General features: G+C 40.4%; 1 protein-coding gene across 1 annotated transcript in view; it reads left to right on the forward strand.

Annotated features, from left to right (window-relative positions):
• Positions 1-16,448, forward strand: part of NT5E (5'-nucleotidase ecto) — a 43,368-nt gene extending 26,920 nt beyond the window's left edge. Inside the window, exons 5-9 of the mRNA XM_038396754.2 lie at positions 578-732; positions 2,325-2,433; positions 4,253-4,402; positions 9,855-10,055; positions 14,227-16,448. Of these exons, the coding sequence (XP_038252682.1) occupies positions 578-732; positions 2,325-2,433; positions 4,253-4,402; positions 9,855-10,055; positions 14,227-14,387 (776 nt within the window). The 3' untranslated portion in view covers positions 14,388-16,448. The remainder of the gene's footprint in view (positions 1-577; positions 733-2,324; positions 2,434-4,252; positions 4,403-9,854; positions 10,056-14,226) is intronic.
• Positions 16,449-16,831: the final 383 nt, after the last annotated feature.

Consider the following 16,831-nt stretch of genomic DNA (forward strand, 5'->3'; position numbering starts at 1 on the left):
CTCAGGCTTCGTTGGCAGCATTCCTTGCACAGGTACTTATCCAGGACATTTGCAGAGCTGTGACCTGGCTGTCTGTTCAGACCTTCACTTCTCACTATTCCATCATCCAGCAGGCCTGCAATGTGCCGGTTTTGGGAGAGCAGTGTTGCAGTCAGCATGTCCATGAACTCCAAACCCACCTCCAGGGGTACTGCTTATGGTAGTTGACTCGCGTAATGGACATGAATAAGCACTTGAAAAAGAAAAAAACTGTTACTAACCTTTTGTAACTGTTGTTCTTCGAGATGTGTTGCTCATGTCCATTCCATGACCCACCTTCCTGCCCCTCTGTCAGAGTTATCAGCAAGAAGGAACTGAAAGGTGTGGAGTCGGGGGGTGCCCCTTTTACCAATTCATATGCCCATGACTCCTGAGGGCACTAGTGCCGGCCCAATACACTGAAGGGAAAAACCTTCAGCAACTGTGCACACGGTGCACACACACCTAGCATGGAATGAACATGAGCAACACATCTCAAAGAACAACAGTTACAAAAGGTTAGTAAGCATTTTAACCTCATTCTATGCTTCTATTTTAGATAGAGTCTTGAGAGAAGAAGTTGACAAGTGGAAGATACAGCTAAATAATTTTTCTGCCCATGTGATAGGAAAAACTATAGTTTACCTAAATGGTACAAGTCAGGCATGCCGTTTCCAAGAATGCAACATGGGAAATTTGATTTGTGATGCCATGGTAAGAAACCACAGACTATATTTTAATCTGAATTAATATTTGAGGGCTTTGGGACAATTCAACTTTACTGGACTCTCTAGAGAGTTCTATGATTCTTAGGGTTTTGCGTTGCTTTCATGTTAAAGACTGGTAGTAGTGAGATCCCGAGCAGAGTTCATAGAATTCTGTGGCAGCAGTTACTCCTTTTATAAGTGTTTGACATAGAAGATCTACCAGTTCCTGGATAGGTCTGGAATGTGCTTAGTTCTCCCTTTTGGACTTTGATCCTGAGAGTCTCAAAACTCCCACAATACCCATTAAAGTCAATGAATAGTTCTCAGGAACTCACTGCTATGCAAGTTTCAGGGTGAGAAAACTTGTGGGGCCAGGGCTGTTCTCAATAGAGCAAAAAAGAGAACAGATCAGAAATTTGTTCATTTATCCCTGGCACTTGTTGCACAAAGTTGTGTGGATACTGCAAACTCTCTGGGAATAGTCATTTGAATTTTTAATCAAATTTGCTTTGATTATTAATATTTGTGGATGGTGCCCAATATTCACAGAAGGCCAATTTCTGATTCATAAACAAGTTTTTATGCTGAAAATTTGCTGAAGAACTAAGGCAATCCCAGTACAGTGATCGCTGCTTTCTCTTTCCTTCAGCCACTATGTTTTGTAATTTACCTGACAAAGATACTAGATTAGTCTGGTAATGTTTATTCTTAAATCAGGCTGATTATTACTTCATTATTCTATAGCAGTCTTTTGATTCTCTTGCTGTGTATGTTTTCCATTATTTTACTAGAGATAAATGCAGGAGGATTTCGTGCAACCATTCTGACTTAAGTCAGAGTCTAATTTTGGTCCTCTGAGCAACAGGTGTATAGATTGCGCTTTACTTTCTGGAAAAATCTGCACTCCATTTGCTTTCCTCCAATCTTCTAGTTCTCTACCTTCCCAGGATTTTTAAGGCTGTTTCAAATATTAAATGCTAGTGATACAGTAAGTTGCTCTGCCAGGTCCCTTAATAATCTTGAAGGCACATCATTAGACTGATTTATGTGTTTAGATTTTCTAATTATTCCCCTTCAAGGTTTTAATGAGCAGCTATATTTAAAGTCTCTGACATTTCCTAAGTCTTGAGATAGGTGCAAGTTACTGCTCTGTATTCAACATTTTCTGAAATAACACATCACCCTTTACTTTTCCTTTATAACACTATCTACGAATCATCCCTTCCCTCATTTAGTTTTGGCTTTAGAGGGTGCAATTTAGGTTTCTATCTCCTATAATGTCATACCTGGGTTTTCAAAGAATGCCAGAGATTGCAGGGAGAAAAGACAGAGAGGGGCTTATTTTTAAACTTGATTTGTTTGTAAAAATAATAAATAATAAAACTGTGGATGCAGAATTATTAAAAGTTTGTTCTTTAAGATAACTGTAAATGGCACGATTGATCAATTTGATTTCTCCCTAACTGCTAGGGAGAAATACAGGCCTACCAACCTGGAAAAAGCTTCCAGAAACTCAGATTTTGTAACTTGTAAAATTTCTACATATAGATTAAGCAAAGATTAAAAAGTGGTTAAAAATATTTTATGCTAATGTTACAGATTTACAATAATCTCAAACATCGAGATGAAAATACATGGAATCATGTTTCAATGTGCATTATGAATGGTGGTGGGATACGGTCACCCATTGATGAACGCAACAATAATGGTAAGTTAGCTTGTTTGTTGATGCATTTTATACTGTTGTCTGTACTTTTACATATTTTGCTATCCTGCACTATACCAATTACAAAGAACAGTTTTTCTGGATTCAGGACTATGGCCCTAATCCTGCCAATGCTTATAATTTTTAGTTCATATCAATAGTTTCACTGGAACCACTAAGCTAAGCACATTGTATACATAACTGATTCTGAAACACAATCAGAAACAACTAATATCTATATTTCAATGCTTGAGGGTGCACAGTGTAGTCCCAGAAGTAACAAATTAATTGAGCAAGCACCAATAGAATACTGGAATTTTAAGAATAATGAATAATATTCTCTCAATAGAGTTTGTCCATTTTAGTATTTTAGGCATTATCAAAATAGAGTTCCACCAACAGATAAAATTGGATCATATAAAAATCTGAAATAACTTAGTCATACTACCTCTTGTAAGTCTGGCCTAGACATGTAGGCTGCATCTGCAATGAGGCTATTCTCAACTTCTCCCACAGTTAGTCTAGCACTAATACAGCTGCAGCCATGCTGGCATTGGTGACACCACTAGCAGGGTTTAGTCACTGATGCTTTTAGCACTATGGCTTGTCATTATGCTCAGAAGAAGTGGAGACGGTATTCTTCGCTTCCTATTTTAAACTTCTGTAGGGAGGCTATGTCTGTTAGAAACCTCTTATGTTCTGCCACACAGGTAAATGAATTCTGTATCCTCTTATGGTGCCATAAATTCAGTCTAATATTATAAAATCTAAGAACAATTTGTTTTAATATTGGATAACTCATTCTGTAGGACTGCTATAGCAATTGAAAGCTACTGGATAAACTGGCTAAATTTTGTAAGAACTTCTGTTTTTCTTGTCCCCAGATTGACAAGTAGCCATTTTCTACTTACCTTCTTTCATATGGCAAGAGAGGTGTTTAGCAATTTTCAAATAACCAAATTCAGAGTAGTGAGCCAGCAGGTAGCAAGGGAAGTGGGTTGGTGTAAATTCTGAGATGTCTCTGGCAAACCATTGAAGCAAGTACTCATTTACAGTGTGGTCCGTCATTTGCGACTGGTGTCCAGAGTCGTCATGCGCTGTTTCCAGGGTAGGCTGAAGCCTGGAAGTACTTTTTGTGGAGTTGGCAGTAAGGTGATTGCTTGGGACGTTGGTATTGTCCCAAAAATCTTTCCTGTGTGCCTCAGGATTGCATGACGATGCTTTAAGAGCTTTAGCCTGATCCAAAAAAGACTTGTGATATTTCAGGCGTATCTTTGGGAAGTTCTGGGGGTCCTCAACTGTGTCCGTGTCCTTCTCCTTGAGAACTTTTGGAAGATAGTCATACATCTTGCATTAAGTAGGTACACATGTAAAGCTGGTCCAATGGTTTTCTGATTCTGTCCCAGACAAGGACTCTTGACAGATTTTTGCATTACTAATCCATACCAGATCAACACACTGACGTCTGGTAGCCTTTTGACAATATTCATTGTGATTATTATTAATACGTAGCAGAATCGCCACATAAAGGTTGTCATCTTGCTCCCATTTCCACTAGTGAAGCTGCAGTATAGGTGGGTTATGTGCATCACAACATAAACTGAGGTAGAAAATCCTTGGATATGTCTAGCTGGCCAGTTTGGAAAACTGAGACACAACTCAAAAGACTGAGTCTATACTGTTGTACTATTAAATGACACTGCTTCAAATGATACACGGCTTTATAGGTTATGTAGCACACTATTAAATGATCTTAAACAAGATATGTAAGGTGCTTTATTATGAAGAACATTTGTTTACATAAAGTGTTGTTCTATCCAAGGTACCATTACAATGGAGGACCTGCTAGCTGTGCTGCCGTTTGGAGGTACTTTTGATCTGATGGAGTTAAAAGGCTCTACTCTCAAAGCAGCATTTGAGCACAGTGTGCGCAGACATGGACAAGGAACTGGCGAGCTGCTGCAGGTTGGGGGTTAGTTACTCTCTTTTTTTATTAATTATTATTATTCTCTTTTCAGTATAGCCATACTTCATGCTGCCCGTATTGGCATTTATACCTCTGGGGAACCAGCTGCACTGCCTCAAATGGAAATGAAATAAAATTGAAAATACATATATCTTCATGCTAGTTATATGCACCATTCTGTTGCACAGCTTCTCTCCTCCTTCATCACTAATGAAATCTAGAGGCAGGTCAGTGTTGTTGCTGGAGGCTACAGGACTAACTTCTCCCCCCATACATCCGACGAAGTGGGTATTCACCCATGAAGGCTTATGCTTCAATACATCTGTTAGTCTATAAGATGCCACAGGACTCTTTGCTACTTCTCCCCCTTTGTTCAGGCTACCAGATTTTTTGCCTCCGGGAGTGGAACAAGTTGGCAGTTCAGTTTCCCCCACCATTTTGTTTTAAACTTTTTATTTTGTATTCATTGTTGTGCGGCTGCAACATCAGTCTACCCCCTCTTCCCCTGGATCAGGTAAATAGCAGCATGGTGGCTTCAACCACATGCACCTGTTGTTCCAGTGCTTCTCTGCAGGACTCCTCTGCCCTCTCAGTCCCTGGCTAAAACTAAGTGACGTTCCATGTGTGAGGCAGCACTTAGATCAGAGTGGGCCATTTCTGGCCTGCAGAACCATCCTGCCCAGCCCTTGAGCTCCTAGTCAGAGAGGCTAGCCCCCGGCCCCTCCCCTGCTGTCCCCCCTCCCCTGCAGCCTCAGCTCACACGCTGTGTCCTGCTGCTCCCGCTGGGTAGTGCTGCGAGTTCCTTCTAAGTTCCAGTCTTAATTCAGATAAGATTTACAACCACCATTCTTCCCAAGGCCTTTCTGGCCAAAAGTCTTCCGTTGCACCTGGCTTCAGATAGGCTCTACTGTTACAATATTGCTGGTCTGTGGGGTGGGAATGTTTATGTTGTTTCCTTTTTTAGACAGATTCCCTGTCTTATTTAAAACCACCTGCTGTCACCCTTGTCAGCCAGAGGCCTTCTTTTTAGAAGCGTCCCCTTATCTCAATTATTCTTTGAGGCAGATATCCTATCTACTTCATTCCTTCTGGCCTTATCACTCATTGTTTTCAAGGCCTCCCTTCTGCTTGTGAGGCAGGGCCTTTCTTTGCAACACACACATATTTCCTTAACCACGCTTAAGCTGACTCATTCTTTAATTTCATATTTATGGTACAAACAGAAATTTCCAAGGAAACCTAGATAAGTTTTCTTTCAAATCAACAGAATCCTCAGCGTGACCAGGGGGGTGGGGGGGAAGCATTTGTGTACAAGAGCTTACTATTCCACCATCAGATTCTTCCTTCTGATTCATCCTCTGCATTCCGAGTCTTAAGTGGCTGGTAGTAGTCATAGCAAAGCACAGGTCACACATTAACCCTATATCCCTGCATAGATAGCATGCCAATCAATACGCTGTGCAGGGAAATAGACTATCAGAAACTGTGATGGGGATGGTCAGGCCTAGTGGTCAGAGCTGTGGCAGCCTAGTGGTTGGAGCCAGGGGGACAGAGCCAGGATCAGGAGTCCAGAACAGTGTTGGAGCAAGGCAGGGAAAGGATGAGGAACAAGGCTGGAGCAAGAGCAAGCCTGGAGCAGGCTAAGGCTTGTGAATTCTGTTTCCGCTATCAGGTAGAGAAGAGTTCCAACTCATGAAGTGATGGTGAGCAGACTGAGTTGCTGTTTCTCTTGTGAGGCTGTTCTGAGAGTCACCAAACTAGCTCCAGGCATGTGGCTTGGGTGGAAACTAGCACAGGAATGACTCATCTATGCAGTGGTTTAATCAGGCTCTGGTTCAGGGATGACTCATCGCTTTACACAGACTCAGTCATAACTGGAAAGGATTCATAGTTACAAGTCCTTCAAAATCAAGAAGAGCGTTTGATCCCAATGCAGGAAATTGCTCACCCAGATGTCAAAACAGACATGGCTCTGGCTATAATTTACCATAATGGTAAAGATTTGCAAAGACCCAAAACTTTGCATCAATCACATCCTGAGGGGGTCATCAGTAGCCAGTTATCTCCAATGAGTAGGATTGATGGTATTGCACATCAGCTCCATCCCCTGAGTAGGTTTCTGAAAATATGCCTGAAGAAATTCTTTGAGGACCTAGAAACATGCTATTGATGCAGTGGAAAATGAGGTGTCATTCTGAGATCACATCTGAAGGCCCTTTTGTGTGCAAATGGGTGCAACCAACATGATGAGAGTCAACCTAATTTTCACTCTAGACCTTGCATACTCACTCTGGAAGCAAGCCTGAGTGGGGAGCATATTTGGAAGACAGACTTCCAAAATCACAAACTACACAATCGTTTTAGTTCACTTGGACAGCACTATCCGAATGCGTCTGGACAAAAAACTAAAAACCACAAACATGGTCATATGGAATTGGACCAATAGTCCATTAAGTTCATTATTGTCTATGACAGTGTGACAGTGGCTAGTACCAGCTGCACCAGTAGAAGGTGTAAGAGACCACCTACCATGCATTCATGGAGAAATCTCTTACTACCTTCCGTTCAAGGTAGTCTTATGATTGATTGGATCCCTTCCAAAACCAGGGAGTAACGAGAGCTCAAAGTTTCTCTGTGGGAATGGAAATAATGTCCTGGTTAGAAAACAATCTGCTGTCTTTCAGGACAGCTTACATAAAGATAAAGGGAGAGCTGAAGGTCTCCATTGGCCCAGAAGGTACTTTGGACTTGCTAGATAGTCAAGGACCCCACATTGTACCTGATGGAGACTGAATCTCTTGAAGCAGAGATTTCTTCATTCAGACCAGGAACACTTACAGTTAACAGCCTGGGCATCAGAAGAAAAGTGTAGTTCAGCACGGATTCTCCATTACAGTTTGGTATCTTGACAGAACTCAGCCAGGAAGTCTCATGTATTGATCTAGTCAAATGTATGTTTCTAATGTAAGGGGAAGCAGCAGAAACTGCCTCTTTGTCCAGTGCCCAGCACATCGGGATCCTAACCTCTAGATGCTATTGTGATACACATTAAAATAGTTACAAAGTCCTGGTGATCTGAGCTACATTAGGGTTTCTTCAGGATGATAGGTTGGAGTCCTACAGCCGAAGCACCATAAAAACGGGTACCAGCCCTAGTGGCATTCTGTAGGTAGGCTCACTGGACTCTCCATTTGAGTGTCATCAGATGCCAAAATGAGTCAATGACAGATTAGACCAGTCCTGTGGCTGGTTTTTCTAATTGCCATTACCTCTGAAAGGCAAGCTTTGGAATTTGTTCCTCAATCTGTACAAGAACCACACTGATGTTGTCATGAAGAAAAGGTTATTCTTAGAACTCTAGAATCTTTTCTATTCAAGGTAAGTTCTTTCCACAATTTCAGAGAGATAGTGCCATCATTTTGGCCATCCAAAAAGCCAGGGCCTTAGGGCCTCAAGTTTGCCACAGGCAAGACATTAAATTCTGCACCAGTTGGCATGCTGGGCATCTGGGAAACTATTCCCAGAAGTCCCTGTAGGCACTGGGGAATACATGTCTGAGCCTTATCTGAGGAAGACGTGCAAAGTAAGTTTCCATTCCTTGACCACGGCATCCTTTGATAGGAAGGTGCTACTAGGTTGATTCCCATATAACTCGTTAGCTTACAAATCTCTTGCTTTATATGGTAAGAGCATCCATTCCTGCCTATTATTCTATGCAATAAGGATGAGCAGAGTTTTTTAATTATTCCTTTATTCTTTCCTTCCTATATAATTTTGGGGATTAGACCAGATGACCCTTGTGGACCCTTCTAAGCCTATGATTCCTTCCCCCCACTTCTAAGATTTACTACTTATTACTTCCCATTAGTGATGAATGAGGACAGAAGCTGTGAAACAGAACAAGAAACTTCTTACCAGATAATTTTTTCTGTTAGCAACTTTTCTCTGAATTCAACCTGGCTTGATAGTCTGGTAAATGACCAGAATACAAAATTGAAAATTTTCTCTGAAGGGTGACTTAGACATATATTGTCTTAACGTTAATTAATACACTATATTGTTCTCTTAATGCTAATAATAGGTTGTGGGAGCATTTCTCTAGCTTTGGAACAACTCTTCAAGTGGCCTGAGCTGAAGGGCAGGGTTTAGTTCTAGAGCCTCCAGCAACAACACTGGACCCCCTCCAAATACCATAGATGGGGGGCATTAACCCATTAGTAATAAATGAGGTTAGAAACTGCTAACGGAAAGAGAATGACCAGATAAGAAACATTCACGTCCGTTCATATAAGAACGTTCTTAACCATCCTGAGGCGACATGTGGGAGCATCTGCACCAGATTCTGTAATACATCTTGTGCTGTAGCAGTGGGTAGGGTACTCACGTTTATTTCAATAATCTGTTTGTTATAGCAATGGCTTGACTGGCACTTCTGTCTAATTAGGGTGCCTGCCTCTAAGGAAGGTAAAATGACATTCTGCTTAAAATTGTGTCTGGTTTCCCTGCAGACTCCTATTTCCTGTTTTCAGTCCTTTGGTAAACAAACTGCGCTAAATCAGTCCAGTGGATTACCTCAACTGTCCTTTCTCTCGTTAGTTTGTCAGTGTGTCACTGTGCTATGATCTGACTGTGAGGTACCCTAATAACTATATTGATTGGATTACTAATCCTTTTGAAGGGAATTGTTTCCTGTACTAGATTGGTGATTATCTTGACCTGTTTGTGCTTCCTTTAATGCTAGCTCTACTGTTCACTCATGCTGATGCCCTCATATTAACCGACACACCTTAATGTAATTGAATGGCTGGTAGGTTTCATTGTATGGCTCTGCATTTTAGTACTGTATTAATGAGTTATGGCCGGAGTTACACCATCACTACTTAAACTTCCACACACAGTGTACAAGGAGGACAGGAAATGCATAGAGCCTAGATCAATTTGAGTTAGTAGCTACAGTACAAAAAGAATGAAGAAGATAGCCATTATCTGTAATAACCATAGTGTTGGCATAGTTATCAGCATGTGCCTTCATACAAGCTCATTTCAACCAGGAAGATAATAGTATGTAAACAAACGCATGACAAGGAGGCAGACTAGGAATAAGGTGAGGAGGGGAGGTGTCTGACCTCCAATATCATAATCTCACCAATGAACTGTTTGTGTGTGTCAGCAGCCAGGAGGGAACCGGGAAAAGAAAAAGGATATGGATCTTGAGATGGGATGCTCCCTCTGTTCTCATAGTTCCAGTAACCATGAATTTTCTGGAGTAAAGAGTAAGAGCTGATTTATGTGTAAGAGAGGGACAGGGTAGGAAGCTATTTACAATAAGAATGTTCTCTTTCAAAAGTCAGGCCTAATTCTTACATGCGGAAGTGTAGTCAGTTTAACGATTTTATTGGTTTTGAGGTGCTCCACTGAGGCTATTTAAAGTGATGTCTAAAAATGTGTTTTCTCCTAGGCATTCACATGGTCTACGATCTTTCCAGACCACCAGGAAGCAGAGTTGTCAGTACAGAAGTTCTTTGCACAGCCTGTAGAGTACCAGCCTATGTACCACTCCAAATGGATGAAACGTACAAAGTGATTCTTCCTTCTTTTCTGCAGCAGGGAGGAGATGGATATTCTATGCTAAAAAATAAATCACTGAGTCACAATCAGGGTAAGCATAGGCACTCCATATTGAACATGTAGCAAGCTATTAGCCGTGTAGTGGACATCAAAACTAACATCCCCCTAGTTTTAAGAATGTTAAAGATGTTCTATAGTACGAGACCTCATGGTTGAATCTCAAATAGAATGGATATAATTTGCTTTGAGTCACTGAACACTCAGGGCTAATCATCTAGATTTAACTCCATATCTTTCAGTTGTTAAGTGTTAAGCCAGATCTTGAGAGAAACTAAGCACCTGCAACTTCCACTGAAATCAGCATCTCTCAGAATCAGGTTCTCTGGCTGCATGTAACAGCTTAGTTTAGCACAGAGCAGGAAACGGTGTCACTAACGTATAATTTTAAGGAAATAAGCAGAAGCGTGCCGGAGGGGCCACAGGTGGTATCTGCACTAGGTATCAATGCTGATAGTAATAAACTAAGAGAGAGCGGCTGCTTTCTAGATCTAGCACAAGTTTTCATTTGGTCTGTAATGTTATCTGACTTTGATGGGTCTCCGAGTTCCAGACTGGCTACTGTCCTGTTAGCTCAGTCCACAAAAATATAAAGAAAGTTCCCTTTTGATTTTCAACAAAAGGTGATGCCATTTTAGATTTGGTATTGGTGAGGACCTCATATAAGAACTGATCGTAGAGGACAACCTTGTTTTGAGTGATCATGTGCTAATTAAATTTAAACTAAATGGAAGGATAAATAAAAATAGATCTGCAGTAAGGGTCCTTATTTCAAAAGAAGGGAATTGGTTAGGGAAGTAAACTGAACCGAAGCACTAAAAGATCTGAATGTGGAGGAGTCTTTGAATTACTTAAGTCCAAAGCTGCAGAAACTATCTGAAGCCTGCATCCCAAGCAAGGGGAAAAATTTGTAGGGAAGGGTTGCAGACCAAGCTGGTTGAGTATGTTAAACAGGTGATTAAAAGAAAGCAGAAGGCCTACAAGCAATGGAAGCTGGGAGGGATCAGTAATGAAAGCTACTACTTGGAGATCAGAGAGTGTAGGGATATAAAAAGAAAAGGAGTACTTGTGGCACCTTAGAGACTAACAAATTTATTAGAGCATAAGCTTTCATGAGCTACAGCTCACTTCATCGGATGCATTAAAAGCTTATGCTCTAATAAATTTGTTAGTCTCTAAGGTGCCACAATTACTCCTTTTCTTTTTGCGAATACAGACTAACACGGCTGCTACTCTGAAACCTGTAGGGATATAGTGAGACCTGCCCAAAATCAAGCAGAGTTGGACTTTGCAAAGGAAATTAAAACTAATAGTAAAAGGTTTATAGCCATATAAGTACGGGAAGAAGACTTGAGACCGCTGAGGATGGGGTGGAGATGAAAGATTATCTAGGCATGGTCCAAATACTTTGCCTCCATTTTTAATGAGGCAATGAAGAGCTTGGAGTAGTGGCAGGATGGCTAATGGCAATGAGGATATGGAGGTAGAAATTACACATCTGAGATGGAATTCAAACTCAAATAGCTTAATGGGGCTAATTCGGGGGGGTCTGGATAATCTCCATCCAAGAATATTAAAGGAACTGGCACATGAAATTGCAAGTCCAATAGCACAGATTTTAATGAATCTGTAAACTCAGTAGTTGTACCCTTTGGCTGGAGACTTGATAATATAGATCCTATTTTTAAGAAAAGGGGAAAAATGTGATCTAGGAAACTACAGGCCTGTTAGTTTTACCTCAATTGTATTCAAGGTCTTGGAACAAATTCTGAAAGAGAAAGTGGTTAAGGACATAAAGGTGAATGATAATTGGGATAAAATACAACATGGTTTTACAAAAAGTAGGTAATGCCAGAGCAGCCTGATCTTCTTTGAGAAGATACCTGGGTTTTTTTTAAGATAATAGAAATGCAAATTTTATCTCCCTGGATTTCACTAAGGCATTTGATACAGTTCCACATGAGAAATTACTAAATTGGAGAAGATGGGGGTTAATATGAGAATTGAAAGGTGGATAAGGAACTGGTTAAAAGGGAGACTACAATGGGTCATACTGAAAGGTGAACTGTCAGGAGGTTACTAGTGGAGTTCCTCAGGGAGCGGTCTTGGGACCAATCTTATTTAACATTTTTTATTACTGACTTTGGCACAAAGTGAGCTAATAAAATTTGTGGATGACACAAAGGTGGGAGATACTGTGAATGGGGGGAGGAGAACTGTAATATCATACAAGATCTGGATGACCTTGTAAACTAGAGTAATAGAAATTAGATGAAATTTAATAATATGAAGTGCAAGGTCATGCGTTTAGAGACTAACAAGAAGAATTTTTGCTATAAGCTAGGGACTTTTGGCAGTTGGAAGTGACAGAGGAGGAGAAAGACGTGTGTATTGGTTGATCACATGATTATTATGAGCTGCCAATATGATGTGGCTGTGAAAAAGACTAATGCAGTTCTATGATCCATCAGGTGAAGTATTTCCAGTAGAGCCAGGGAAATGTTAGTGCCATTCTATAAGGCACTGGTGATACCTCGTCTGGAATACTGTGTGCAGTTCTGGTTGCCCATGTTTAAGAAAGATGAATTCAAACTGGAACAGATGCAGAGAAGGGCTACTTGGATTATCTAAGGAATGGAAAACCTACTTTATGAGGAGAGACTCAAAGAGCTTGGCTTGTTTAGCCTACCCAAAGGAAGGCTGAAGGGAGATATGATTGCTCTCTATAAATACATCAGAGGGATAAATATCAGGGTGGGAGAGGACTTAAGCACCAGTGTGGACACAAGAACAAATGGGATATAAGCTAGCCATCAACAAGTTTAGGCTTGAATTTAGGTAAAGGTTTCTAACCATCAGAGGGGTGACATTCTGGAGCCATCTCCCAAAAGGAGCAGTAGGGGCAAAAAACCTGCAAGAGTGAGCTTGATAGGTTTATAGAGGGACTGATATGACAGGACTGCCTACAATGGCATGTGGCCTATTGGCAACTGCCAGTAGCAAAAATCCACAACAGCTGGAGATGGGACACTAGATGGAGAGAGCTGAGAGTTACTACAGAGAATTCTTTCCCATGTGTCTGGCTGGTGGGTCTTGCTCACATGCTCAGGGTCTAACTGATCACCATATTTGGGTTGGGAAGGAATTTTCCCGAGTCAGATTGGCAGAGACCCTGGGAGTTTTTCACCTTCCCTTTCAGCATAGGGCCTGGGTCACTTGCAGATTTAAATGGTGGAGTGTTTGTAACTTGAAGTCGCTAAACCATGATTTGAGGCCTTCAGTAACTCAGTCAGAGGCTAGGGGTCTACTAGAGGGGTGGGTGGGTGAGTGAGGTTCTGTAGCCTGCAATGTGCAAGAGTTCAGTGGTGGTCCTTTCTGACCTTAGTCTGAGAATCTATGGTTTTTGCATCGCTCACTGCTGGGATCTTTTGAGCCACAGCTATTTCAAAGTCAGTTAATCTATAGTGCCTTTATGTTCATTAGGTGAACATATTTTGCATAATTACCACTTATTTTGTAATGTTAAAACAACTCCCAGTAAAACCCTCTACAGAAATAAGTTAACATATTGATGGAAAATTCACATGGAGTCTGTGTGTACAAGGAAGTGCACAGTCCCTAAACACACTGAAGATTTAACACTGGAAAGGTACAGTGCATAGCCTGTCAGATATGCATACCTGTTACCAGCATAACAATGCATAATGTTAGAGAATCCTTTGGAAATGGGACTCAGGATCACTGTTTGTGTAAACATGCCAGAAAACTCTATATGCCCTAGTAACCCTACAAAGATAAACCAAAGTAACTACGGCAAGTGCAATGCACTTCCCAGTAAACTCCCAGATGCCCACCATGGACATTCGGGGAACAACTATTGTGAAAAGCTGTCTATCCCTGTAGAACACACATTTATAATCAGTTGTGATTTCCCAGTCCATTGATGTCCTAAATCAGTTCTTTGCAACCTTAAAAATTTCCAAATGGAGGTGTGGAACCCTTTGGAAATCTTAGACAATCTGTGGACCTCCAGGGTCTGCAGACTACAGGTTGAAAACCACAGTCATAAATTGTGCTCTCCTGCACATGAAAATGTAGTAGAAAGCAATTCCTCCTTCAAGGGAAATTATAGTTAAAAATGAGAATCAAGAAAACAGTTTGAGTATTGTGAAATTACAATTAATGTATAACTTCTGTTTATCTAGGTGATCTTGATGTTGAAGTAGTTTCCAATTACATCTCTAGAATGGGACATGTTTTTCCAGCAGTTGAAGGTCGAGTAAAGTTTTCTGCAGGAAATTTCATCCAACGAAGTATTACTCTGATTGCTGGATTATTCACTGCGACATTCCTGCACTTTATTTAATTCTTACTTGCAATGCTTTTAGACTGCTGCTAGAATGCCTGCTCCCCTCCCCTTTGCCTGCACCTCCCAGCACATGTTTAAACAGGTCCTAGGTTGCAGCATGCCTTCAGTAATTATAGTGGAGGGCCAGCTGTACTACAGTCAAGATTGAGACGAGCTCTTTAAAACATGGCTCTTCTAAATGTTGTATTATATGCTTGGTTGCCTTAAAATTTGGTATGCTTTGTAGGGGGTTGAGGTAGGAATATTGATCCAAATTTGGGGTCATTTGCCCAAGGGCTTCCTGAGATGTATCTCTCTGGGAAACAAAACAAAACAGCTCTGCTGAAGGTTGACACATTCTAACAGGTTTTTTGCTCAGATCTGGGTATCAATGCTTGGCTCTGAAAAAAAGCTGTGAAGCATACTATACAGAATGATGGGACTTCTGGCAGGTGGTAGGTTTCCAAATTTGATACAGCAGGTTTAAGATGCACTCCCTCAAACTCAAGTTCCAAAAAGCAAAGCATTAAAGGAAAAACATCCTATTCCATGGAGAAAATAATTATATAGAAATATTTACAAGCATATCAGTGTAAAATTTTCCCTCCAACTCTTCCCATGCACACTGAAACAGTGAAAACAATCTTTTTTTCAGTAATGTAAGTAAATTCCTACTTATAGATGCATTACTACTTTCCTCTGTCCCCTATGCAGGGTTGAAAACTTAAATGTGACAACTGTATCCAGTTTTCAGTAAAACTTATCTTGGCTATGTCAGTGCCTGAAATAACTGGACCAAGTTTACCACTATTATTGCGTGACATCAGCTCATTTCCCCACCAGCTTTAGTTACAATTTTTAATTACAGATATTGCAAACCTTCCATCACCTTCCCACTAATAAAGGAACTTAATATCAAAATGTTTCCAGATGGTTTGTGTGTAGCTCTATGTAATTGATTCAGTTCACTTAATCTGTTTTCCAGAAAATAAAAATGAACTGATGGCACCACATTAATCAATCAGAGCCTATTTATATTACAACCAATCATTTTATCTAGGAACTACATACATGGGACATTTAATAATAGAGGCAAATTATGAACAGGATATAAATTATTCTGTATGGTCAATATTTACTTCTCAAATAGGTAACTTCCAACATAAGGTAGTTATGGAAAACCTTGAGCTATGTGGGGTTGCATCTCACTGTTTCTGAGAGGCATTTTTAAAGATAAAATATTAGCATAGCTACCACCTTCTTGTACACTTAAGACATTTAGTTACAAGTTAGTTGTTACCTGTTTGTCCATCTCAGATCCAGCCTTCTCAAACAATATTTAACCTTCCAGGGTGGGTTGGAAGAGACAGCTCATATCTTTTGCTAAATATGCATAGGAACATAATTAACATACTGAATCAGACCTGGGGTCCAGTTAGTCCCATAGTCTGTGACAGTGGCCAGCACCAGATGCCACAGAACCACACAGGAAGCAAATAGGAGATAATTTGCCCCCTCTAATGGAGATTGACTATGCTTCAGTGTTTAAACCAGGAGATTAAGACTGCCATGTTCTTAGAAAGGTGGGTTCCCAGGAAGTTACAGAGTTTTTGGATTTCACATACCATCTCAATAGTATGCTGTACTTATTCCTTCAACAGATACTCTTTTTAGAGGCAGCAACTTCCACTTGTAGATAAAATGTCAGAGGCAAAGTCTTCCAGCAGAATAAAAGTTAGTCTGATTAACAGATTGGTGTCTTTTAAACAGACATTAAAAAACAACAACAAAAGGTTACACCTATGGGCCAAGAAGCATTTGAACCTTTTAGATAGCTTCTGCTGTATCCTTCAAGTTAGCCAGTGAGGTAGATTTTGGCCAGCAGAATTAACATTTTAGCTATCTTTGTGCAAAAGGGAGGAGGGAGTAAATGGGAAGGGGATATAAAAGTTATGCGACTCAGAGGTTGACCAAGAACTCTAACAGAGTTTCAGATTTGTGTACTTGTTTTAGCTTTGTATTCTAACAAAAAGTTTATCTTATTTGGAGTTGACATTTTCTGAAAGTGCTGCCCAGGAGTATCCATGAAAAGGTACATCATGAACATGTAATATATTACTACAAAAAATAAAACTACTTTAAAAAGAACTTGTCAATGGTTTTACTAATGTCACCCAAGCAGAGATTGTGGCTATTTTGAAGGGGGGAAAAAAAGCTTAAAATGCATGCGGGGGGGGGGGAGAAGGGAGGGAATCTCAACATGGAAAGATTCTTTAAACATATTCCATTAAGAACAGATTGGGGCTCCCACTCCAGTTTTTTAGTCCTCTAAGGAAGACTTTGGCAAGACTTCATATTTGTGATACTTCTAAAGTAAAAACAGAAAAAAAAATCCCACCAACTTAATTATTTCTGAAGTGCTTCATATTTCATCAGTTGCTAGATAAACTGAACACTTAATG

This window comes from Dermochelys coriacea, chromosome 3, assembly GCF_009764565.3.
Source record: "Dermochelys coriacea isolate rDerCor1 chromosome 3, rDerCor1.pri.v4, whole genome shotgun sequence".
NCBI classification, from domain to species: domain Eukaryota; kingdom Metazoa; phylum Chordata; order Testudines; family Dermochelyidae; genus Dermochelys; species Dermochelys coriacea.